General features: G+C 35.2%; 4 protein-coding genes across 6 annotated transcripts; all 4 read left to right on the top strand.

The window, feature by feature from the left end:
• The first annotated feature begins 934 nt into the window (after positions 1-934).
• LOC133317414 (FAD synthetase 2, chloroplastic) lies at positions 935-8,292 on the top strand. The gene is made up of 5 exons (XM_061519275.1): positions 935-1,188; positions 1,631-1,683; positions 2,163-2,298; positions 7,359-7,534; positions 7,710-8,292. Exons 1-5 carry the CDS (start codon positions 935-937, stop codon positions 8,222-8,224), a joined length of 1,134 nt encoding a protein of 377 aa, XP_061375259.1. The 3' UTR covers positions 8,225-8,292.
• A 1,306-nt stretch (positions 8,293-9,598) lies between these two features.
• Positions 9,599-12,427, top strand: LOC133317419 (cyclic pyranopterin monophosphate synthase, mitochondrial). The gene is made up of 3 exons (XM_061519282.1): positions 9,599-9,714; positions 10,427-10,558; positions 11,542-12,427. The coding sequence occupies exons 2-3, from the start codon at positions 10,457-10,459 to the stop codon at positions 12,130-12,132; spliced, it is 693 nt and encodes a 230-aa protein (XP_061375266.1). The 5' UTR covers positions 9,599-9,714; positions 10,427-10,456; the 3' UTR covers positions 12,133-12,427.
• Positions 12,428-13,173: 746 nt separating this feature from the next.
• LOC133317416 (uncharacterized) lies at positions 13,174-16,383 on the top strand. Of its 3 annotated transcripts, none has more exons than XM_061519277.1 (5): positions 13,174-13,327; positions 13,587-14,378; positions 14,468-14,573; positions 15,113-15,318; positions 15,929-16,383. In XM_061519277.1, the coding sequence occupies exons 2-5, from the start codon at positions 13,642-13,644 to the stop codon at positions 16,197-16,199; spliced, it is 1,320 nt and encodes a 439-aa protein (XP_061375261.1). In that variant the 5' UTR covers positions 13,174-13,327; positions 13,587-13,641; the 3' UTR covers positions 16,200-16,383. The 3 variants fall into 3 exon arrangements, with proteins under 3 accessions (XP_061375261.1, XP_061375263.1, XP_061375262.1); XM_061519279.1 differs by having other exon boundaries at positions 15,913-16,033; XM_061519278.1 differs by having other exon boundaries at positions 13,174-14,378.
• A 2,955-nt stretch (positions 16,384-19,338) lies between these two features.
• Positions 19,339-20,221, top strand: LOC133317420 (E3 ubiquitin-protein ligase CIP8-like). Its single transcript, XM_061519283.1, has one exon. It carries the CDS (start codon positions 19,392-19,394, stop codon positions 19,989-19,991), a length of 600 nt encoding a protein of 199 aa, XP_061375267.1. The 5' UTR covers positions 19,339-19,391; the 3' UTR covers positions 19,992-20,221.
• The last annotated feature ends 6,411 nt before the right edge of the window (positions 20,222-26,632 follow it).

Here is a 26,632-nt window from a genome sequence, read left to right as displayed (position 1 = left end):
GCTCAGTTGAGAATCCAGCTGCGCTGGACCATCCAAACTTTCTTGTGTTCGCATCAAACTATATAAATCAAGTTTATTAAAGTATATTAAATGAATGCTTATTTCCTAACTTTAAATCAAGAAGTAAATCAGATACTGCAAATAGGAGATAGCATTGACAACACCAAACATTGGTCCTAGATTCGCAGGGGAAAGGGGAAAAAAACAAAAAAAAAAATCACTAAATGGAAAAGGACTCTTAACTACAAGAGATGACTGCATAAAAAGCAAAAACTATTTCGTCGGCAAAGTTTCTTCCATGTCGCCCAGTAATATTAGCAAGGAAAGAAAAAATTAAGTCAGCAAAAGAAATGGGGAAAACATTAAAATTAATTCACAATGGAAGCACAACTGGACACTACTACTGCAGCATTCGTCATATTCAGCATTTATGAAAAAAAAAAGAAAAAGAAAAGGAATTAAAAGAAGTAAAGTCCCTTTTACGTCCCTAACAAAAAAATACGATTATCACTTTTCGTTGCTTAAAAAAAATACTATGAAACTTAATAATATGGATACTTTTTTTTTTGTAAAAGATAAAAATGAAGACCATATTTTTTATTAAGAACTCCAAGATACTCGAATAAATGGAAAAAGAAGAGAAAACATAGAAATAAAGAGGAATGAATTATTAAGCTCATCACCACATACTATAGCACACAACCTTAGCTAAGAAGTTATCACGTGTCTGTCACAAGCTTCACAAAATGAGAATGAAAAGAAACGAGGAAAAGGCCGAGCCCCTAGGATGAAAAATTAATCCAACGGATAATTATGCTTAAGAAACAGCTCGGGTTGTCATTGAACCAAGTACCCGACCCGACCCATTCGACCTGATTATCCCTTTGCTTAAACCACCAACCAGAAGGTCCAGGAAAATTGATGGTGCAGTGCAATGTTAGGTGGTGGTGTCTCTCGTATTTCGCATCATTTTCGAGAGTGCGACCTCCATTTTCACTTGGGTCTACCCTTCGGATTTAGTTACTGTGGTCTTCAGAGCTTTCACCTTTCGTTCCCATGGCCTCTAAAACCTTGTTTGGGAGGTATCGCCATTATTCGGAAGCAAAACAGAATGCCATCAAAGTACTACTGTTCTAGCACCCCATCCAAGTCTTCTGGAGAAATTCCCCTCCTTTTTGATTGTTGCAGGTTCTCCTCTTAATTTCATCAAATGGGGTTTTCTCCCCTCCAAGAGTTTGTGCATGAATCATGTACTGATAGTGTTTTCTTACTTTATTTTTTTTGCCTAGAATTCTTTGTACTGTTTGGTTAACTAGATAGTCCTTGAAGTTTGATGGAAACATAATTTGGTCCTCCATTGATGTGTATCTTTCAAAAGTTAGTGATTTGGTATTAGCTAAACAAATCTCTAGGCATTAAACTTAATCTTATACAAATACACACACAATGAGATGATTTACATGCACGACCGTAAATAATTCAGCTGAAAGTTGTTAAACAAAATCTATTAAAAAAATGGTGGAAGTAATAGCCAACCAATACTCATCATACTCTGATTTTTTATCTTCATTATTTGTCATCCTTCTTTGGTCAAGAATCTGATTATCTGTTTCCTTTTCTTTCCGTGAAGCCAACAAGAAGATGAACGTGAAATTCTCTCTGATGGAATATCTGCAGTGGCAGGTTTTTAGTTTCTTTCACTTTGTACCTTACCATTTTTTCAAATGGGTGTCCAACTATGTAATAAGTAATTTGTGTTCTTAGAATATCCATATTGTTTGAAGGGAAATAACGTGCTTTTTTTGAAAAAATAAAAGTGATTGATGCTATAGCTGGGATGGTTATGTAGTTAACCTTGTCATCGTTGTTTCTTATAGGAGGAGGGCATCCCGTTGGACTTCTTGATTCTCTTAGCTTAGTATCTTATTCTTCCTTGACTTTGTGTATCTTTTTATTCTTTAGGTATTTATGTCAATTAGTCATTCCTTTTTACTCGTTGTGCATGTAGGTTTCTTGCTTTATTTGTTAAAACAGTATTGCTTACTTAAGTGGTGTAGGGAACTAGTGAAGAAGGACATGCAAAAATTGGAGTTTTCACTTGGGAAGTTGGCAATAGCATATATGTTATATACCATTATTGATTCTTTCTTAATCATTACCAGGTGGAATTGTAGCATTGGGAAAGTTTGATGCTCTGCACATAGGTCATCGAGAACTTGCAGTTCAAGCATCAAGGGCTGGACCTCCGTTTCTTTTATCATTTGTTGGGATGGCAAAAGTACTTGGTTGGGAACATAGGTATGACATAGTATACGTTTGTATCAAGCCAATTCAAAGGTTCTTTTATTTGTTTATACGGGTGGAAACTGGGATTTGCATTCATATAATACAGAGATTAAATGGATTCAAGTTCAAACAAAAAATTGATCTGTACATAATTTATAAATATTAGGAAATTTTCTATGGAGACCAAAATTTATAGATTAGCCTTGCCCCTGATGCATAAGACGTTGGGAAATGGGACCAATGCTCATGTCATATTGAACTCATGCCAGTATTCCCACTCTGCTGTTGCATATGGATCATAGAATGTAATAAAGCATAGATCGCTGACAGACATATTATTAACATGATTAGTGAAGCTTCCTTTGTTACTGTTGAATATCAAGAACAAGGAGATTTATAAGTAATCCGTGTGTCTCAACTACACAGCGGAGAGACTATTATATAACTCAAAAGAAAGAAAATACAAAGAGATATACATGATGTGGGACTTCTATACTACTATTCTAAACTATTATTTACAACACTCCCCCTCAAGTTGGAGCATATAAATCATATGCACCAAGCTTGTTACATAAGTGATCTATCCTAGGCCTTCTCAAAGACTTAGTGAAAATATCAGCTAATTGATCAGTTGAGTTAACAAAACTAGTGACTATATCTCCAGAGAGGACTTTTTCTCTAACAAAGTGACAGTCTATCTCAATGTGCTTGGTCCTTTCATGAAACACTGGATTGGAAGCAATATGTAACGCAACTTGATTATCGCAAATGAGAGATGTTGTGCCAATGTCTCCAAATTTGAGTTCCTTCAATAATTGTTTTAACCAGATAAGTTCACAGGTGGTTGTGGCCATGGAGCGATATTCTGCTTCAGCACTTGATCTGGCAACTACACTTTGTTTCTTGCTTTTCCAAGAAACCAAGTTACCTTCAAGGAATACACAATACCCAGATGTGGATCTTCTATCACTGGGGGAACCTGCCCAATCAGCATCTGAGTATCCCTCAACTCTGGTATGACCTTTGTTTGTATAGGAGACCTTTACTTGGAGCATTCTTGATGTACTTGAGGATACGGATCACTGCATTCCAATGATCTTCACAAGGAGAATTCAAGAACTGACTTACTACACTGACTGCAAATGAGATGTCTGGTCGAGTAACTGTAAGATAGTTAAGCTTCCCAACCAATCTTCTATACCTTTCTGGATCTGAAAATAGCTCCCCCTGATTTGGCATAAGCTTGACATTTGGATCCATGGGGGTATCGACGGGCTTAGCATTCAACAAAGTTGTCTTCTCTAGAATGTCCATAGCATATTTCTTCTGGGATATCACAATACCATCCTTGGATTGAGCCACTTCAATTCCCAAGAAATATCGTAGTCTTCCAAGATCCTTTGTCTGAAAATGATGACTGAGATGTTGTTTTAACTGAGTAATGCCTTCATGGTCATCACCTGTAATGACAATGTCATCAACATATACCACCAAATAAATAGATCCAGAGTCTGAGTTGCGATAAAAGACTGAGTGATCAGCTGCACTCCGAGTCATACCAAACTGCTGGACAATGGTGCTAAACCTCTCAAACCAAGCTCGTGGAGACTGTTTGAGACCATACAAAGATTTGCGGAGTCGACAAACTAGACTGGACTCCCCCTGAGCAACAAATCCAGGAGGTTGCTCCATATAAACTTTTTCCGCAAGATCACCATTGAGGAAAGCATTTTTGACATCCAATTGATAAAGGGGCCAGTGACGAATAGCAGCCATAGTAATAAAGATGCGAACAGACGCCATTCTTGCCACAGGGGAAAATGTATCTCCATAATCTTCACCAAACACCTGAGTATATCCCTTGGCCACCAAACGTGCTTTGAGACGATCCACTTGTCCATCAGGACCAACCTTGACAGTAAATATCCATCTACATCCAACAACAGATTTTCCAGAGGGAAGAGGAACCAGATCCCAAGTACCACTGCCATGAAGTGCACACATCTCGTCAATCATAGCCTGTCGCCATCCGGGATGGGATAATGCCTCACCTGTAGTCTTAGGAACAGATACAGAAGACAAAGAAGAAAGACAAGCAAAAAGTGATAGAGAAAGGCGATGATAACTCATATTTATTGAATACCTGGGTGGAGGACGAATATTACGAGTACCTTTTCGGAGAGCAATGGGTAGGTCAGTTTCAGAGGGCGGGACCGAAACCGCAGGAGTTGATGACGGAAGATCTGAGTCCATAGGAACCTCATCAATATCTTGGGGTATGCGTGGATGTGGCCGACGATGATAAACCTGGAGAGGAGGATCTGGTGCTGGGACATATGGAGAAGTGACAATAGGCGGTGGTGGTGTGGAATCTGGTGCAGGCGGTGGTGGTGTAGAATCTGGTGCCGGAACATATTGAATTGGAACAGAGAGTAAAGGTAACTGAGTATCAACAGAGTCATCTGGAACGGAGGTGGAGCCAAAAAATGGCACAGACTCAAAGAAAGTAACATCCGCCGAGACAAAAGAGCGATGGAGACTGAGAGAGTAACACCGATAACCTTTTTGTGTCCGGGTGTAACCGAGGAACACACATTTGTGGGATTTGGCAGACAACTTGTCACGATTGGGACCGAGTTCATGGACAAAACAAGTAGAACCAAAAATACGAAGGGGTAATGAATGTAAAGGCTGATGAGGAAACAAGATAGAATACGGTACCTGGTTACCAAGGACAGAGGAAGGCATGCGATTAATGAGATAGCATGCGGTGAGAACAGCATCACCCCAAAAACTAGTAGGAACATTCCCATGAATTAAGAGTGTCCGAGCCGTTTCAATAAGATGACAATTTTTCTTTCAGCAACCCCGTTTTGTTGGGGGGTGTGCGCACATGATGTGTGGTGAAGAATGCCGTGAGATGCCATGAATGATTGAAATGGTTGAGACAGATACTCACGAGCATTATCACTACGAAAAGTGCGGATAGGAATACCAAATTGAGTAAGAATTTCATGATAAAACTTCTGAAATATGGAGAACAACTCAGAGCGGCTTTTCAGTAAAAATAACCAAGTGTTTCGAGAATAATCGTCAATAAAGGTAACAAAATATCTATAACCCCGAGTTGATTCAGTACGACTGGGTCCCCAAACATCAGAGTGAACCAAACTAAAAGGAGAGGAGGCATGACGATTGACTCTAATAGGAAAAGAACTGCGAGTATATTTCCCGAATTGACATGATTCACATTGCAAAGTAGACAACTTGGACAAACGTGGCACCATCTTCTGGAGCTTTGTAAGACTAGGATGACCCAATTGAGCGTGAATAGTGAGTGGAGAATCTAATACAGAATAAGCATGAGAGGAGCTGGAGAGCAGGTAAAGGCCATTGGACTCAAATCCGCTGCCAATTGTTCTCCCCGAATTTCAATCCTGTAAAACAACAGAATTTTGGGTAAAAGAAATGAGACAATCAAGAGAACGTATTAAACGGCTAATGGAAAGGAGATTAAAGGGTGAACTAGGGACATAGAGCACATTATCAATAGTAATGGAGGGAAAGAGATGTACTGTTCCAATCCCATGAGACTGAGCCTGGGAACCATTAGCCATAGTGACAGCAGGCAAATAACCAGAGGTAGAAAGAGAGGAAAACAAAGATTTATTACCAGAAATATGATCAGAGGCACCAGAATCAAGAACCCAATGACCAAATGATGAACTTTGAGTGAAACCAGCAACGCTATTACCTGTATGCACAACAGTAGCAGTGGAACTAGTGATCGTGAGCCGAGAAATATCTTGAGGAAGGATAAATGAGCTAGAATCAGCCATGGATCAAGAACAATTCGTTGAATCGTGAACAGTAATGGAAAAAGGAGAAATGCTTCGGAAGGGCCGCAACGGACTCGAAACCACAAGGTAAGGATCGATCTGAACACGGAAGGAAAGGGTGATCCTAACGTTGGAAGCCGAGCGTATGTTTCACGCACGTGAGGGTGCTTCAGTCGGAATTTAGGAGCGGGCCTTGGACGGAAAGAACCGCCTCCTTGTGACGATCACAACTGTGGGTGGCTCGCCGGAAAAAGTGCCTGAAAAGTGATCGGTGGTGGCGGTCAACGGTGGTCCATAACGCTGGCAACCTCTGATGACGGTGGGTCTTGCGGCGTTGGGTAGATCGGCTTCTTCTGAGTCCGTTGATGTACTTTTTGATCAAAACGATCGCCGAATTTTTTTTCCGGTGAAGGACGGTGGTGTTAGACGGTGGCCGGAAACTGACAGTTTCCGGCAAGATTTTTACTCGGTAGACAGTGGGTTTACCGGAAAGATACGGATCTTGTTAGGCTCTAGATACCATGTTGAATATCAAGAACAAGGAGATTTTTAAGTAATCCGTGTGTCTCAACTACACAGCGGAGAGACTATTATATAACTCAAAAGAAAGAAAATACAAAGAGATATACATGATGTGGGATTTCTATACTACTATTCTAAACTATTATTTACAATAGTTACCATGTTTGAATAACCCGTGGTAGGAAAATAATTATAAACTCAGATGAAGCTGGCTATTGTGGTCCATCACAACAACAACAAAGGCCTTTTCCCACTAGGTGGGGGTAAGGCTTCTCATGGTTTTTCACAAGATTTGCTTTTTTCTTCTGCATGGGAACTAACCTAAAACTTACCCCATCTTATCCTTATCACTTGAGCTATGCCTGAGTGACATTGACAATTGTACTGTTGTCATTGCAATATTTTTCCATCAGGCCTAGTAACTCTGCGATCAATAGTGTATTTGCAATTCGCTTTAAGGAAGACATTACAATGACAAGTATTTGAAAACATTCTCCAGAAGTTTGGTCTTCGTTTTTGGGTTCTTCTGGGTGATTATATATGGAAGATACATTATTTACCTATCCTATAGATGACAAAACAACTTTTGGCGTACTTTTAGTAAATATATAAACTCCTAACTCAGCATTTTTAGATTCTGAATCACTGGAGATTATGGCATCATAATCATTATCTTACGTGTATTTTGTTTAATCAATGTTTCCCTAACAGGGCTCCCATAGTTGCTAAATGTGACCGAAAGCGAGTTCTTTCATCTTGGGTTCCTTATTGTTGTAACATGGTCCCAGAAGAATTCCACGTTGAATTTTCAAGTGTGCGGCATCTCAGTCCACGACAATTTGTTGAAAAGTTATCAAAAGAGCTTAGGGTGCGAGGAGTTGTTGCTGGTAAATAAATAGCTACATAATTTACTGTTATTTGCGCAACTTGTATCAATCCCTTTCACATTAACATGATTTACTGGTATTTGCTATTTTTCCTGAACCGGAACATTAACATGATTTATTCTGAGCCAAAATTACTCTCACATAAACTGAAAATAGATGTCTGTACTTCTGGCAGGTGAGAACTACAGATTTGGATATAAAGCAGCTGGTGATGCATTGGAGCTAGTAAAGTTGTGTGAGGAGTATGGAATGGAAGCTTATATCATAAAATCTGTTATGGACAAGAATCGTTGCTCTGCAAATATAAATTCTAGTACTAATTCCAAAGAGAGGGGACAGGTCTCATCAACTCGAGTTCGTGAAGCCCTTGCTGTAGGAGACATGAGGTATGTCTCAGAGCTTTTGGGTAGACAACATCGTCTGATATTAATGGCCACTGACCAAGAAAGATTCAATATTGGTCAGTATAAGATGTCAGCTCCAAAATCGTGCTTATTGAATCTAGCACCAAAGGAAGGTTTATATGAGAAGTGTTCACTTTTCCTTGGTCAAGAAAATGTTATGCAGTGTAGAGTAGTTATTGACACCAAGTTTGTCTATGTAGAAACAGATTACGGAGGTCTGAGTGATATTTTTGGTACTCAAAATTTGCAGTTCTTGCATATTGAATTTAGTGATTCCAGCTCTTGATTTAGTTTAGATGATTATTTCTATTTAAAATCATAGTCTATTGAGTTATGGATGATTTTCATCGATCCCGCAAAGTGCTTCGGATCAAATTGCTGAATCTTAAAGCTGAATAAGTAATTATTTATGTACTTTTTTTTCTCCTTTAATGGATTATGCATCGAAGCCAATTGAACTTAATTGATTATTACATAATACGTATTAAATAAAGGAAGTCATACTAAAAGAATGGAGAAAAGTTAGCAAAATGATTAAATCTTGTATGGAGTGTTTCTTTTAAAGAGACAGTTGGTGTCATTACACTAAATTATTGGTTTTTTATAAATTTCAATATTGTATAGTAAGAATAAATTTTGTCAAAATTTAAAATATTGTCCGGAATATCTTATTATCAAGAATTAAGATGGAAAAATACACGTTAATCATTTAAAGAATACACCTATAAATTATTGAATGAAAATTGCGAATCCTGTGAACGGCTATGATATTTCATTAATATTATAAAGCCGCGACTTTATAATAGTAATAATAATAAATTATTATGAATAGTATTTTCTATTAAAAAAAGGAAATTGAAAATCCAAGTACTTTTTTATTTAATTTTTTTTCGAAAGAACCTATTTTTGTCAAGATTATCATAAAAAGTACAAAATATATGTTATAGAAGTAAAAAATTTACTGGCATTTCATATGATAATTGAGATTATCAGATAATAAATCCATCATGCATGGTACAGGGTCAAATGCTGGTAAAAGAAGGAAGATGAGAGAGAAATATGATTTTTTTTTAAAAACAGTTTAAGGATGTTTTTGAGATATTTTAAGAAAAAAACACATAAAACACTTCCTTTATAATGACGGTGGTGCAATTATTTTAACTTCAAACAACAACAAAATAAAAATAAAATCCAAACAAATATTCAAATTGTTTTTTCTTTTCTTCAAAACTATTTTAAAAATTTGTAACTTTTTAACCAAAATTGATTTAAAAAAATAATAATTAAATAAAGAAACTTGCTACTTATTTTTTTTACTATTTCTTATTATCAAATCTTCATTATTGATTTTTGTTAATTTAACGGTTATAATTTATTGAAAATTAATAATTAATTAATAAGTATAACTCATAAATTATAATCGTTAAATTAACAAAAATTAACAATTAAAATTTAGAGTAAAGGATTTCTTCAATTATTAGAGATAAAGTTATCTAAAATAAATTCAAAATAACATCGTTTTAAGACGAAATCAAGTTCTTCAGCTAAGCGGGAGAAATACTTTTCCCTTGAAAATTTAATAATAACAGATAATAAAAAAAATAATAAGTAACCTCTCCTTAAAACCTGAAACTCTTGATCGAATTTCTACATCTCTAACCCACCAAGTCATTAACCCAGCCCCTCATTTTTTCTTGAGCCCAAGCACATCCCCACCACCGTTCAACACAGACGAAGCAAGGTTTCTGCTTTCTACCTCAACCCCAAAGATTGCAGGTAATGGCTTTTGTGCTACGTGTTTTTTATCCATAAAGTTGGTATGATGATACTATAATACTGTCTACTTTCTGATCTGAAATGGCAAAAAAATTTATTTGGAGATTAAGATTTCCGCTTGTTGAATATATTTGTTTATAACCATCTCATTTGCTGACTATTTTTTTTTTTTTTGCCTAAACTCCTGGGTTGTACTTATTGCTGCTTCTCTACAACAAAAAGCAGAAATTTTTACTTCTGTGGGGATTTAATTTTTAATAAATATATATTACAATTGCAAGAAGAATTTCGAAGAGACATTAAAAATCTTACAAATTCCTGCAACGCTTCCTTTTTTTAGATAATAAAACAAGAAAAATACACATTCTAGTTACTCAAGAATTTTAGATACTTGTCTATTGGAAGTTTGGAACAAACAAGTAGAAGTAGCCTAATAAGAATCTACGTGAGAAATGGCAAAAACACAATATTTTTCCATAATAAGTTGACTCTTGAAAATGTGAGCATTCTGCTCCAATCCAATGCACCAGAGGGCTTAAATTGCCACATTCTTATGGTCAAAGCCTTAACTCTAACTAGCAGAAAATGTGCTAGAGAAGAACTCACTCAAGGCTGTTTTGTGGCAATTACTTTAAATTCTGAATGATGAGATTTCTTTGCTTTATATGCCTATTAACAACTATATTTTAATTTATTTTTCTTTTTATTGCAGATGTTGAATAATTAACAGGACCTGCTTAAAATGTTTCTTAGAAGAATTGTAGCTGCATGTCCTCTATCAAAAAGGATGTTCAGCTCTTCTGTGAGCCATGACTATGCAAGTGCTATTCAAGAACTCAACAAGGTAAAGTCTTTCTTTCCTTTGTTCTGCTACAGAGGTAAACTGAGTGTCTTTTCTGTTTTGATCACAATACTGATATAGTACATGCCTTTATAACTACAGTGACTTGTTGAGTTAATAGTCTAGCTCAATGCAAAGAAATTGAGTCCTCTTGCTGGATGTTCATATCTTTTTTTCATTTATTATAAATCCATTTGAATGCCTTTCTGGTTCATATGTAGTAATGTTGTATCAGCAGTGGTGAAGGTTTTGTATTAAGGCTTTAATAGAATTAGTAATTCTTCTGTTTGGTTTCATCAGCTTGTATAGTTGGTTCCTTGTCGCTCATTTCATGCATGACCCTTCAAGATTAAAAATTGTTATGCTGAGTTTTTTTTTTTTTTTTTTCTACGTTTACTTCCCGCAACAATTGCCAATTCCAAATTTCTTAAATGCATGATAATTCAGACACTCTGGAGGATATTTTTGAATTGAAGACTGATGTTGTTCTAAAACCGATGTGATCTTCATGACATTCTGCTCAATGTTATCTTAATTTGGAAGAGTGTTATTGGCATCTCGTCCTGGGAACTTCAATCTTTAATGATATCGTGAGCTAGAAAAGGGACATTCAATATGTGATGCAAGTTTTCTTGGCTAGTATCCTAGCGTTGAATTAATTAACTATGAACCTACTCTAACGATTTTTTAGAGCTAAATGATCTGATATTGGTATTTCCCTTGAAAATGCTTTGCAGTAATTAAATGAAGAGGGGTAACTGAAATTGATAAATAGTTCTCTTAACATTCTACCAATTCATAAGTTCAACCATTGATTGTTACAATTTATTAGTTAATTTTCATGAGTAATATTAATACAAATTTCTGTGTGATTTCTATTTTTCTGTTCAATATCTACTGTGAAAGTTTTGTTCCAGTTGTTGTGAGAGATGTTGGTGGAATTATTGTAATCCATTATCCATGCTAAATTGCTTATTCCATTTCAGGAAATGGAATCAGTGTTTGGTGAACCTCCAGCAAATGGACTAGCTAGCTCAGCAAGCAATAGTCATGTGAATAACGAATCCCATTTGGCATCTCAAAACATAGTTGAAAGTTCTTCTGAATTGACTCATACTGGCAATTCAGGGGAAGCTCAAATGGTAGATGTGTCTCCAAAAGAAAGTAGCAAAAGAAGTGCCATTGCTGTTTGCAAGGTAAATCTTGGAAAGAAGGTGTTTGATTTGGTCTTGGCCAATCAAATGGCAAAAGGAGATGTGCTTTCTGTGGCAAAAATAGCCGGCATAACTGCAGCAAAGCAAACTAGTAACCTGATTCCTTTGTGCCATAACATAAGCCTTACACACGTGCAAGTGAATTTGAGATTGAATCACGAGGACTTCAGTGTAATAGTAGAAGGGGAAGCTGCATCAACAGGTAAAACTGGGGTTGAGATGGAAGCAATGACAGCAGTGTCTATTGCTGGCTTAACAGTGTATGATATGTGTAAGGCTGCTTCAAAAGACATAGCAATTACAGATATAAGACTTAAGCATAAATCTGGTGGAAAAAGTGGGGACTACTCCTGGGGACAATAACGGTTTTGAAGCATTCCAATGGATAACATTAACGACCACACTAAGGATGCAATTCCTGAGATTGACAATAATAGTTCTCCATACATGATTTTCCTATAATGGGGTGCATGAATATTGGGACTTGCTTTGATGAAACACATTTTTATGGCTGGCTTTTACTTGTCTCAATATAGACATTTTCAAATTTCAGTAAACCTTGTAAATGATCTAATATTGCTTTTATCTATTTTAACTTTGCTATACCAACCAATCATGCGTAGGTTCAGAAGTTATTAAAAGCATGCAAGTACAAGAATTCAGGTCAGTGTCTTTAAATTTTTTTAAACTTAAATTTAGTAATTTTAATTTATTATCTATGTAAAAATTATTGCACCAACAAATAATACTCAACAAGTCAAATACTTCGATGATATGATAACACGAGTAGATCGAATGCTAAACTTTTAAACTCAAGTATAATTATTTAGATTAAATTTAATAACCGTGTAAAAGTGACATGAATTTATGTAAAACGAAAAAAAAAAACGTGGGATTAAGGTTGTTGGTGAAACAAGTTGACTTCATCAAATTGGATACAGCTATCATTGTTGAAATTTGACTCACTCTCTTTTTTATTTTTTTTCCGTGATTGCTTTGAAATTTAAGTAGCTTACTATTCTGATATAACAAGGTCAGAAACGGCGAACGAGACAGGATAGAGAAAGGGTAAAGTTGTAACTTGATCGTTAATTTTGACCAACGTCAACCCCAACCGCTATAACTGTTGATCCCATTTTACCCTTGACCTTTTTACACAAAATTACTTTTCGAGGGGCAAAAAAGGTCTTTCAGTGACGCAGTATGGGCTTCCTTTCTCTCCCTTTTTTCTGGGAACCACACGTTGTTTCTGCCTCCAATTGCTGTCTTTTCTCACGTTGGGACAATGTCGAATGACGTGGCTCAATCTCGTTGGTCCATTCTCTATCATCACAGTGATATTATTATATATTTTGAATTTTTAGCTTTTCTTCATTCCAATTACACTAGCATTGCAGAGAAAGGGAGAGAGAGAGAGAGGGTTTAATAGCTGGCCCCATAAAACACACAGAGGTTTGTGGTGGGTGGGTCGGCGTTCACACACTCCCAATCGGGCTGTCAAACCGACGTTGACGTTGACAGCCCGGTTCCTTGGAGATATTCAAAAACACATTCCCAGGTAGGTACCAATAAGAATAATCTTTTTCCAAAACCGAATATCCCTTTTTTCTATCTTATTATTCTCTTTTTATTATTATTATTGTTCTTTGCTTCGCGTTTTCTTTACGTGTTGTGATCTCTGCATTGCACGTTTTTCTCATTATTCCAGTTCGATACTAATATAACCTCTACCTACCCTTTTTTCTATCTGCCGATTTTCCATTGATGGGTTTTCCTTAAAGCATTGCTTTTTTTTGTATAAACTTTGGTTTTGGCAGGTGATTCCCGTTTCTGGGTTTTGGAGAGGATTGTTTTTTGCATTGAATTTCTACAATGAGTTCGTTTTCTGGAGCCATTCAGCGACCTCTTGTGGCTGCTGCTGCGGTTGCCGTTGCTTCTTTCTCTCCTGACCTCAAGGATAAATTGCCATTCTATGGATCATCGGGTGATTGTTCCACCTCAAATTTTGCACATTCTCCTAACTCCATACAAGAATCAGATTCATCATGGGTTTCTCATATCTCCGTCTCAAAGCTTGCTAACCTCTCTTTTGTGACCCAAATTAGGGTACCTGTACCTGATGTTCAATTTCGGGTGCCAAGTTTGGGTCACAATTGTGCTTCTAATTTGTACCAATCTTCGGTTGCTTCATCCCCGCTTCTTCAGAATTTGTATCACTCTGCTAACTTGCCTAGAGTGCCTAGGCCTTGTGTATATTCTAATGGTGTCTCCAATTCAACTTCTGAGGTCATGTATAAATGGCATTTGCCCGAGCCAAATGCTTTAGGTGATTCAAATTGCTCATCCACAAAGTCAAGGACGGTGGTGGTCTTGCTGGGATGGTTGGGAGCAAGGCAGAAACATCTGAAGAAGTATGCAGAATGGTACACTTCCAAAGGATATCATGTCATTACCTTTACCTTTCCAATGGGTGAGATCCTGAGTTATCAGCCTGGAGGAAAAGCAGAACAAAATGTTCACTTGCTTGTAAACCACTTGGCTGACTGGTTAGAAGGGGAAAATGAAAAGAATCTAGTCTTTCATACTTTCAGCAACACTGGATGGTTAACGTGAGTGAAATTTAAAATTTTGGCAGTGTTTTTGCTATCATGGATGCCGTTTATCTGTTGCTTGATTGGTTTGGTATACATTGTTGCAGATATGGAGTTGTTCTGGAGCATTTTCATAAGCAGGATCCATCCATAATAGAAAGGATTAAGGGCTGCATCATAGATTCTGCACCTGTTGCTTACCCTGACCCACAGGTAAAGACTATAGCTTAGCAATTGTCAGAATTGTTGAATGTAGCTGTTTGTTGTGCATATGTGTCCTATGTTGTTTATTTTCTCCTCTAGTGTTCAAGCCTGTTATTGCTATCTGTGTCTTTTCCAATTTCGTTGCCGTCCGATATATCCTTACTGCCAAAATGATCAAATACATTAATTTGTTGAGTTATAGTACATTGATGAATCGAGACCTTGGCAATTTGAAACAATTTTTTTTTTTTTTTTAATTTCTTTGACATTTCAGGAATTGATGAGACATTGGCATTTGAACTTTGGTTCTTTGACTTTTCAGTTTTCTTTGACATTTTTTCTTGGCGTGGGAAAATTTAAATCGAAGAAGTGATGCAAATTTCATTAATTTTGAAGCCCTGAAGTTTCTTTTTATATTTTGAGTTTTTGATTAAACTTTGAGTGGACCAATACATGATTTGTGTTATTCTTCTCTCTTCTCATCCTGGTTTTAAAAATGTTTAAGTTTCATGCTAGTTATGAATTTAATTATCTGATTATCTTTTCAGGTCTGGGCCTCAGGTTTCTCTGCAGCGTTTCTCAAGAAGAATAGTGTAGCTACAAAAGGACGTGTGTTCTCTGATGAATCTGGCATTAAAGTATCGATCGGCGGTGATGAAGCTTTAGGATACAAACCTGCAGCAACAGAAGAAGCTTTGCTATTAATACTAAAGAAATTTTTTGAGGTCATTCTGTATCTTCCTGCAGTGAATAGGTAATGACTCCAAACTTACATAATTGTTGTTTAGAAAAAGATGATATTACATCCCAACTTTTGTTTTTTCTTTGATTCTTCTAGAAATTACTATATTATATGGGTGTTAGACCACTATTGATAAGATCAAGTTGATAATAAACTGTCTTGGCCCTTGAATCATTGTGATGTGAGAACACAATATAAGCCAGTAAGTGATTGTATCGTTGTTGAATTTCTGGAATAGAACTTTAATAAGATTTAATATGGAAATAGGTTCTTTAGAAAAGTGATATCTTGCAAAGGCTCTTTCTAAAATGTAACATTATATTTATGTAAGATTTTAGTTACTGAAAAGATGTATGCATGCAATTTCTGGGAATATCAGAACATTCCAATGGTGTTAGCTATTCAACCATGATATTATTTCTTCGGTGTTGGTTCACAGGATATGACAATCATCAATATATTTGGTTCATAAAACCTATAACGGAAGCCATGTATAAATATTCTAATTTGGTGTACATATGCTTGGCTAGTTGGCTTTATTACCAAATAACTAACGCATTCTATAATAATTTCCCATATGAATGGGTAAACTTCTAACTATAGTAGTCTTATTTAAATGCAGGAGGCTATCTGATGTTTTGAGCATGTTATCATCAAAGCAACCAAGCTGTCCGCAGTTATACATGTATAGCTCTGCAGACAGAGTTATACCCGCGGATTCAGTGGAATCGTTTGTGGAGTCACAGCGTAGGGCTGGACATCATGTGAGAGCATGCAATTTTGTCTCCTCACCTCATGTTGACCACTTTAGAAATGACCCGAAATTGTATACTTCTCAGCTCAGTCAATTTTTAGAGGAGTGTGTTGTTAACCATTGTAAATCTCCTCACTAATTCTTTATTTTGCTGGGCTTACTCATACAGCATAATATAGTTGATTAATTTTGATTTTCGAAAGCAGCCATTCCATTAATGGATGGTGGTTAGGACTATATCACAAGTTAACCCCGCAAGGGAAATATATAATTGTTGACTGACAGCTTATAATTGATTCGTTGATGTATTGATAGTGCAAATGAAAGGCATTACGCGTTTCTTCTATGTTTGGGTGGGTGCGATGAGAACAATTTTACATTGTTTTTGTTAGTTAATCGCAAATACTTCCATTATTGATATCTTTCAGATCAATTATGGTAATATGACTTGGAATGTAGAATATAAAATTGGAACCAGCAGAGATGAGTTGCAAAATTTTGGATAAGAAATTAGCTACATGTTTATTAGAAAAGAGGATTAAAAGAAGGGGAAAAGGTGTGTCATTTTAAATTAAGAGAGACAGAGATTGTTTTAGAATTAAAGGACATAATAGAGAAGATGGGAAATTGAAGTGTGGATATCAAGACAAAAATTTCCTAATCTAACCACCCAATAATTTGATATTCTACGTGATAGAAAGAGGGGAGAATATTCTTTTTTTTTTTTTTGAGTTACCTAACCCTAATTACCTCTTTGAGGCGAGTTGGCTCCCTCCGGTATCCCCACAAGCTTCGACTCTTTGAGCCGGCTATGGGACTAATCCGGAGTGCGGGGGTCAGTGATGGCTAAAGGTTCAGTCCCCTAGTGTTAAAATTTCACTGACTCGTGTTAAACTCTGAACCTTGAATTTGGTGATGTGAAATTTTTGTGTTCATCTCTTTCTTCACATATATTAAATAGAAGGGAGAGGAATCTAATTATCATTAATGAAGAAAGAGATTTACACAATAAAATTTTAATATGAAATATGAAAGAGTATTATTATTTAAATATAGGATTTATCATTTATTATGTTATAAGAGATAAATTTATTTTCTATATATATATAGGGATAGGATATTGTGACACCCAAGTTATCTTACAACCATGTGACACCCAGTCAATCTCACCGTTAGATCGCTTATGTTGATCCAACGGTTATATTTATTTCCATCTATTGTATGGTCATGATTTCTCAAATTTAATATTTTATATTTATTTCTACCTTTGTATGGTTATGATTTTCCATATTTAATGCTTTCACTTTAAATTTGGGAAATCATGACCATACAAAGATGAAAATAAATATAACCGTTGAATCAACATAAGCGATCTAACGGTGAGATTGACTGGGTGTCACATGGGTGTAACATAACTTGGGTGTCACAATATCCTATCCCATGTTTTTAATTATTAAATTTCTATTATGCTTAAATAGTGGAATCGAGGGAACACTAACCAAAATGCCACTGTTTATTGACTTTTTATCCAAATGTCATGTGAACAGTAAAATTTACTAGACTGTCACGCGTTGAAGTTCTCTACTGGTAGCCAATAATTTCTTAACACGTGGCACGCTTTCACATAAAAAGCAAACTTGGTAGCGAACTTCGTGTGCTACATGGCACAATCTCGTTGCCCAATCAGAATTAATGTATCACTCACAATTCAAAAAAGAAAACGAAGGAAAATGACTATTTAATTGATGTACTAATGATAATTAATGTACCAATCACCAATCACAATTAATGTATCAATTACCAATCACAATTAATGTATCAATCACAATTAATTTTGATTGATACATTAATTGTGATTAGTGATTGGTACATTAATTGTTTGTGAGATTATTGTTACAAATTCGAAAGATGTTTGTGAGAGATAAAATATGTCAAATAAGGTGTCCTTTGGGTTAAATCTCGAAAACTTACATGAAATAAAATAAAAAATATCTAATTTGGATATCCGAATTAAAATTTATAGCCGTCCGAAGTGATTGATGATTGGTACATTAATTGTGATTGGTACAATCAAAAGTTAATCTTACTTGTACGCTAACTTTGATTGATGCATTAATTGTGATTGCTAATTGGCATATTAATTTTGATTGACACATTAATTAAATTGTTATTTTTCTTCATTTTCTGTGTTTTATTGTAATTGATACATTAATTCTGATCGGGCAACGAGATTGTGCCACGTGGCACCTAGTTCGCTTGAACCTTCAGCGAACTTGGTGCATGTCAGACACGTGGCACACCTAGTTCGCTGCATGTGACATCGAACTTCTCCAATATGTCAGCAATTATTGCAACATAGGCGAGTAGCGAACTTGTTGTCCACCAGAAACGTGTCACGTCAGCAAACCAAGTTTGTTGGGTACTGTAACGAACTTGCCCGCGTGGCATATTGGAAAATAACACTGTTCGCGTGACATTTAGATAAAAAAGTCAGTAAACAATGACATTTTGGTCATTGTTCCTGAATCGAGTCCATATGGACCCCCACACACACACACACACATATATATATATATGGGATAGGATATTGTGACACCCAAGTTATGTTACACCCATGTGACACCCAGTCAATCTCACCGTTAGATCGCTTATGTTGATCCAACGGTTATATTTATTTCCATCTTTGTATGGTCATGATTTCCCAAATTTAAAGTGAAAGCATTAAATATGGGAAATCATAACCATACAAAGGTAGAAATAAATATAAAATATTAAATTTGGGAAATAATGATCATACAAAGATGGAAATAAATATAACCGTTGGATCAACATAAGCGATCTAACGGTGAGATTGACTGGGTGTCACATGGGTGTAACATAACTTGGGTGTCACAATATCTTATCCCATAAAAGAAAGTCTATAACCTACTTTCTAAATATATCTTTTTAAAAGCCCGAGCCTGTTTTTTAAATAAATTTTTTTAAAAGTCTGAATCTACTTTATGGGATAGGATATTGTGACACACAAATAATGTTACGCACCATGTTACGACCACATCTTAACCGTTGATTTCTGCCAATCAACGATTATCGTTTTTCAAATCAAACTCATTAATTAATTATTAATTCGCAATAAATGATAACCGTTGATTGACGAAAATCAACGGTTAAAATGTGGTCGTAACATTGTGCGTAATATTTGTGTGTCACAGTATCCTATCCCCTGTTTTATTTAATAGGCTCTGGTACAGGATACACACCCCTAGTTGTTGCCCATCATTCCGATCGGCAATTAGCCCCAAATCGTGGGGTTGGGGTTTCCTCACCATCAATGGATTCGAATTCGATCGACGACGATGCCGTATCGGGCTCGAGGCTCTGCCTAAACGACCCGTTTACGGACGACGAGCTGCGTTCGATTCTGTCGGGGAGCATGCGGAACCGGATCTTGGATTGGGCTGAGATCTTGATGGGTCTGGAAGACAATTCCATTGAGTTCGGGTTTCAGGTGCCGGAATCGGAACGGTACGTCGGAAATCCGGAGGATTATGTGGATGCGGCGGAGTTTGAGGCGTTGCTGCAGACGCTGGGGGAGAGCGACGAAAGTGGGAGGAGGGGAGCCCCGCCGGCGTCGAAGTCGGCGGTGGAAGCGTTACCGACGGTGAAGATTGCGTCAGAGAGTGAGGCTGTGGAATGTGCTATTTGTAAGGATTTGATGGGTGTTGGAGAGGTGGCTAAGAAAATGCCTTGTGGGCATGAGTACCATGGAGATTGTATTGTTCCTTGGTTGAGTTGCAGAAATTCTTGTCCTGTCTGTAGGTTTGAGCTCCCAACGGATGATAAGGAATATGAGGAAGACAGGGTGGTGGTCAACCCTTCTAATGGGGCAGGGTCTTGGGTTTCGGGTTCGGGTGGAGATTCCACCATTTGATTCCCGCGTGGTATGTTCTGTTCTGTTCTGTTCTGCCATTTGTGTAATATATTTCGTGCTTTCTATCTTCTTTTGTGAACTTCTTTATTAGTGGATTTTTATCAAACTTGTACAGTTTTATTTATTTGAAGTTTTTATCTAGTTTGCTTCTTAGCTCTTAGATGCTAAGATACTTGTATATAACATTTGGATCAATATGATCACACTACTTCAATGGGATTTTCTGTTTCTCCTAATTAAGCATGTCCTTTCTTGTGGACGTTTTGATTGCTTGGGTCACTTGCGATGTTTTATTTGTGGCATAGCCCCATGGATTTTGTTGAAGTGATATTTGGGTCAATTTTAGTTTTTTCTTGGATGAATGATTTTGCTGTTTCCGTAGAAGAGAAATGCTATTTAGAAATTAGGAGAGGGAAAGAAAGGAAGAGTAAAAGAGAGAGGATAAGATAGCATTCGGGCTGAAAGATTCAACTAAGAGTGATTAGACTTCGACTGTGTACTGCACGCATCTGATTTTCATAATGCTCGAAGTTAGAAATAGAATCTAAATACGAAAGTTGTCTGTAGTACAAGAGGAATGGCAACAAAGCACTGCCATTTGCCAAACAAAGGATAAGGAACTGGAACATAACCAGATTAATGTGCAAGAAAATAAACAAGATGAAACATGATATGAATTGTCTAAACAAGTTGCGCCATTTTGTTTGAGAATATTATTATGTATTAATCTTAATAAACAAGATGAAACATGATATTAATTGAATAAACAAGTTGTACCATTTTGGTGGAGAGTATCTACATGTAATATTGTCAATTAAAGTGTTAAGATGAGAGAGCACAGTGTTGAACAGCTGAACTTGTGTTTCATGAGATTATTTCCATCTGTATAAGATAGAGTGATCTCTGAAGGCCGTGCCTCTTTTAATTCAGGCACATTTTTTATTTATTTTTTAACGCGACGCCTTACTAAAAGGACTGGCAGAGTTCTGAATAAGTATTGTACATAATGTCTCTGCATTCTGAAAAGGGAGATAGGGGTTCGGTACTGTTTCTGCTATACGTCACTTTTTGTTCCTTAGCGACTCTTCAACAGAGTCTGATTTTATTAATCACTTCTCTTTCGGTTCTTTTTGTCTAGTTAGTTTGTCATCTTTGAACTGTGACACATATAGGCATACCTTATCTCCTATTCTCTAAATCCATTGTCTAAACACGTTACAGGGATGAATGTTCCCTAAGGCTTTGGCAGTTTGGAGAGGGGAAAGAAAGGAAGAAAAATGGTGGGTATTCTCTTTTTTTTGTTTGGGAGTTAAAAAACTTCAAAATGGGAAAACTTTAATTTTAAAAGCAAGAAGGATTTTGGATGGTTTTGTGAAATTTTCCAATTCATTTCCCTCACTTTTTTAAACTTACAAACAAGGGAAGAGATTAATAAAACTCTTCCCTTCTTTTTCTTTCCTTCCTAAAATTAACTCTCAAATAAGCCCTAAGCGAAAACTGAGGCTATGATTATATTTTCACATGTGTCATAAGTTTAAGGGTTCATTAGCATTTCCATTGTGGTAATTGGGGGAAGTCATGGATTGCCCTCATTTCAACATTCTTTTCTGTCGTCGGATTAATCTTCGATAGAAATAAATCCCTATGTTTGATTAAGAGGATCAGATAAGATGATTATTGGCTTTGCCAAAATTAGTTCTCTTATAAATAGAGACTGAATTGCATTGCGGATCTTTATAAGCTGATCGGAGAGTTGAGATGTGTGAATAGATACTTCAACATCATTTCCTTATCTACGGCAAAAAGGAGAAAGCAATGAAAAGTAGCCTTTGTTTTGATTGGCAAATAACATCTCACGGTTTTTTTATTAGCCTGGAGTAGGATTTTTTTTTTTCCTTCAAGTTAATGGGAGTTGTTGGCCAATCATTGTGGTTTGACAACTTCACGTTGTTTATGTCAGGGATAAATGTGGGGTGAATGAAATAAGATGTTAAATTTATGGATAAATATACTCTTATGTGATAGCAACAAATTTTTGTCTCCTATACACTCAATTTGAAGCGGGGCCCAGCAGGAAAGAGAAGAAAATAAAATAAAAACAAAAACAACACGATTGTCTATGTATAATAAGAAATTTTTGCTGTTACATAAGACTAATATTGTCCAAAATTTATATATTGTTATCTAACATGTCAATGGGAGAAATGAATACAAGATAATTAAATTTATATGATATTCCTTCATTTTATTGGTTTATTTTTTGTTATAAACTACACCTTACACATCTCTCTAAATTTTTTGGCTAAATTAATTTCAATTTAATAAATAAAATATGCTAATTTTTCAAAAGTCTACACTTTAGAAAGATTGAAAAACATTACGTCTGTTAATCATAAAAAGTAGCACTGAAAAGTTATTCCTCATTTTCTTTTCTAAAATTTCACAAATAATCTATACATAATATTTTAATTCTCTGTTTTATATTGCTTAGGACCACAATTTATGCTATTTTTCACTCATCCTTTTTTACACTTTGCACGCAAGATACTATCTTTTCTATTAGTAACTATTGTTTAAAAGATAGATCTCATTGCTTCTTGGGGAATTCCGTGCTATTTAGGCAAAGAAAGTAGGGGTTTGATTTTCTCATGTTGAATGAGAATTCAATTCTCATATTGTAGAGATAAAAAATATGTGGGACCCATGTGTTAGAAAAAATTATATGTAGGATCCATGTCAGCACGAAAATCGAAGGGTGTGTAAGAAACTTTGAATTCTCATGTTGAATGAGAATTATAAAAGCCAAGAAAGTAATCACTTGCAATATTTCTTAATATTCAGATGATCGTAGTATCTCCTTTTGAAACTTGAGCGTAAATTTTAAGATTTTAAAGTTAGTTCATTGGGGGAAAAAAAAAATCTAATTTACGTCATTTTCTTGTTAAAAGTTGTTGGTAAATTTGTAATTATTATTCTTATATTTTCATGCTCCTCATTTGTGTATGACGTCAAAAGAGAAGGCAATTCCTTCTAAGGAAAAGAAAGAAATAATTCTTAACGAATGAAGGTCGCATAGAATCTGCCAGAAGAAAAATCTCTCCCTAAGAGCCGAGAATGCTAAATTTTGCGAGGGCTAAGTTTGCCGGCTTTTTTACCACTTTATCTAATAATTAATTATTAAATTGACTTTAATTATAAATTATTTCAAAAATTTAACCTTGCTTATAAACATAACACCAACCAATTTATTTCTGTTTGACCGTTGACTATCAAGCCTATCTGGGTATCCCCTTTCTACCCAGGTATTTTTTGAAAATTTCTTACTCGGGTATTTTTTGAAAATTTTACCCTACTCGGGTAGGGAGAAAGGTACCCAGGTATATTTCAAAAATCTAGAAAAATAGTTGAATTATTTACCCAGGTAGGTAGGTGGCTATCCTGGAAAATCTGAAAAAATATGAAATGTTGCAGCAATTAATGGAAAAAGCGGTAAAGTCCATTGACAATGTTTGGTATATAGAGCCTAGTGAATTTAAAGGCAAAGACTTGGTCAGATTAAATTATAACAGAAGCTCAGGTCCTCTTCCACATGCTAAGCAAGTATGGATTCATGGGGGGCACAATAATTGGAAGGACGGATTATCAATTGTTGAAAAGCTTGTCAAATCTGATTCAAAAGATGGTGATTGATGGCATGCTGACGGTATGCTCATTTTCATCTTCTGTTACTTATCTCTAATGTTGATTCTTTTAATTGAAATTAATCTTTTGTGACATGCAAGGATGTGGAGTTTGCCATCTGTTTATCTAATATAAAGGACATATGCTTGCTCTTTAAAGGTTGAAACATTGTGAATGTGTTTTGATGCTATGTATTATTTTTTTTCTGCTCATACATGATTGGGAAGGCATAGGTGAATGGCATGCTTTTGTAGATTAGATGCTGATACATGCTTCTGAAGCACCTACTTTGTCCATACAAAGAACCCGCATAATATCTCTGTCGTGCCCATCATTTAATTTAAACATAAAAAAGTTGCAGAATTAAGGGGTTGGGATATTTATGTTCATGCCATCATTTTATTCTATATTCTTTCAAAGTTACACAAGCATTTCTAGTCTGTCTTTATTTCAAAAATATGCAAAGAAGAAAATTTACCCGGGTAGCCCCTTATCTACTCGGGTAAATAATTCAATCATTTTTCCAGATTTTTGAAATGTACTCGGTACCTTTTTTCCTACTCAGGTAGGATAAAATTTTTAAAAAATACCCGAGTAGGGAGGGAATACCCGTGTAGACTTGATGGTCAACGGTCAAACAAGGACAGATTGATGTTATGTTTTAAATTTTTAAAATAATTTATAATCAAGGTCAATTTGATAATTAATTATTAGATAAGGACTATAGTGATCATAAAACTTAAGTTTGCCAGAAAATTAGCACAATCTCTCGAAGAAAATGAGCAACTCTAACCTGGGACGGGAAAATATCTTTAATATTTCCGTACACTTAATCACCTTTTTCTATTTTTATAAAGGAGTATATACGTCAGTGGTACCAACCAATAATACACACCTGGGATGAATTAGTTCCAGGTTTTGGGGACATATATCCCCAGTTAGTTATTATTATTATTTTACTAATAATTATAAGTAGCCTTCCTTATTTGGGGATCTATAATTTAAAGAAATTTGATATTTTTTTCCTCGATGGTTCTATCAGCAGTTAAAATAAAAGATTGAATTTTTTTTGATAAACAAATAAATGATTGATTTAACTCTTTTGGTTTAAGGGAAAATGTTTGTCATTTTTTTTATAATCTGTTTGTCATTTTAAATGACATAAAATTATATCATTTTTAATAAAACTATGTCATTTTGATGTATTTTTATATTTTTTCTCCTCAACTCTTTTTTTATTTCTAATTTTATATTAAATAAAAAATGACAAAGCAGAATTTAATAAAAGTAGTGTAGAGAGACCTAGCCACAAGTATAACTATTTACATAATAACCTTTTCATTACGAGTTATTAAATATTTATATAGGAGGTCTTTTTTTTAGCTTTTATTCTCTTTATAAGCAAAATTTAAGCCAAACAGATTTTTACACAAACTCTTCTACTAAAAAGAATTTTTTATAATAAGAAAAAAGTTAAAAGCTCCTAGAAAAGCATTTTTTAAGTTATATCAACTTATTTTTAATTTGAACTTTTAAATAACTGTTAAGTTAAAAATTGTATACAATCATCAAATAGCTTTTAGCTTTATTTTTAAAACTCTTTTTTTAGCTTTAGTTTAAATTATTTTTTTATCTTAAAAAAGAGAGGTACCAAACAAATACTCTGCCTATAGCCACACTTTATTAAAAAAAAATGATATGCACATCCCAAATAAATAATTTGATTACATCCAAATAATGAGAAAAATTGTGTTTATCTCTAAAAAGTTAACCGACCATATTATTGCTTATTTTTATAAAAAATAAAATTAACAATTAATGATAAGAAAATTTCCAACATCTCTTTCAAAAGTAAGAGAAAGAGAGAGATTGCTTTAGAATCAAAAGGATGTAATTGAGAAGATGGGAAGTTGAAGCGCGGATACTAAAACAAAAATTTGGTAATTTGTTTTATACAATGATGAGAATTAAATATATAATCTACTATAAATTATTTAAATCCTTCACCACTATACCAATTACAGTGAGTTAAATTTTTTTGGTAATCTAACCACCCAATAATTGATATTCTTCATGTTAGATTAAACATATGATATTCTATATTTACGTTATTCTTATCATATAGTTATAATTTTTTTATTTATTTTTGTTATACATTTGCGCTCTGTTTTGTCATCATTCATCATTGTGAGTGAAATTTGTGATACAATAAAAACCTGAAAATTGTGGGAGTGGATGTTAAAAAAAATATGAGATATGAAAATCTGAAATCATAATTATACAGAAGTGGATTAATAGTGAAAAATAAATAAATAAAAAATATATTAAAATAAATAATTATAAAATTATTATTATTAATTTATTTTTATATGAGAGCCATTTCTAAAAACGGTAGATAGAAGAGCAAAAGGATATATATAATTTTTGAGTAAATATCATTTTTCGTCCCTGAAAATATTCACGAACCTCTTTTTGGTCCCCAACAATAAAAAAAGTTCATTTTGGTCTTTAATTTTAGAAAAATAGTGTCACGTTAGTCCTTCTGTTAGTTGAGCTATGACGGCGTCATTAACGTGTCTCACGTGTAAGATTAAGTGGCTGACTCACATTCCACGTAGGACCAAAAACGATGTCGTTGAGTACTTTTTTTTTTTCTTCTTCTTCTCTCCCACTTACAACACCAAAAGCGACGTCGTTTAGGTGCCTTTTAATCTTTTTTTTCCTTTCTCTCTTCTTTTTCTCTCCAATATAAGTCCCTACCACCCCCACCCCCTACTAAATTACAGTTTACCACCACCACCATCTCCTGTAGTGACCACCACCCCTATCCAATGGACCTGAGGCAAAACCTCTCTCCGGGGGGCCAGACATGAAACCATTCAAAGGTCCAAACAGCCAACAACACCAGAAGTGCCATTACCCATTGTTGCATACAATACAACCCCAGACCCCTAAGATGC

This window comes from Gastrolobium bilobum, unplaced genomic scaffold (genome assembly GCF_033153095.1).
Source record: "Gastrolobium bilobum isolate Gb01-03AN ecotype WA unplaced genomic scaffold, APGP_CSIRO_Gbil_v1 utg6194, whole genome shotgun sequence".
NCBI classification, from domain to species: Eukaryota; Viridiplantae; Streptophyta; class Magnoliopsida; order Fabales; family Fabaceae; genus Gastrolobium; species Gastrolobium bilobum.
Note: the sequence above shows the minus strand (reverse complement) of the source record. Positions and strands in the feature narration are given on the sequence as shown.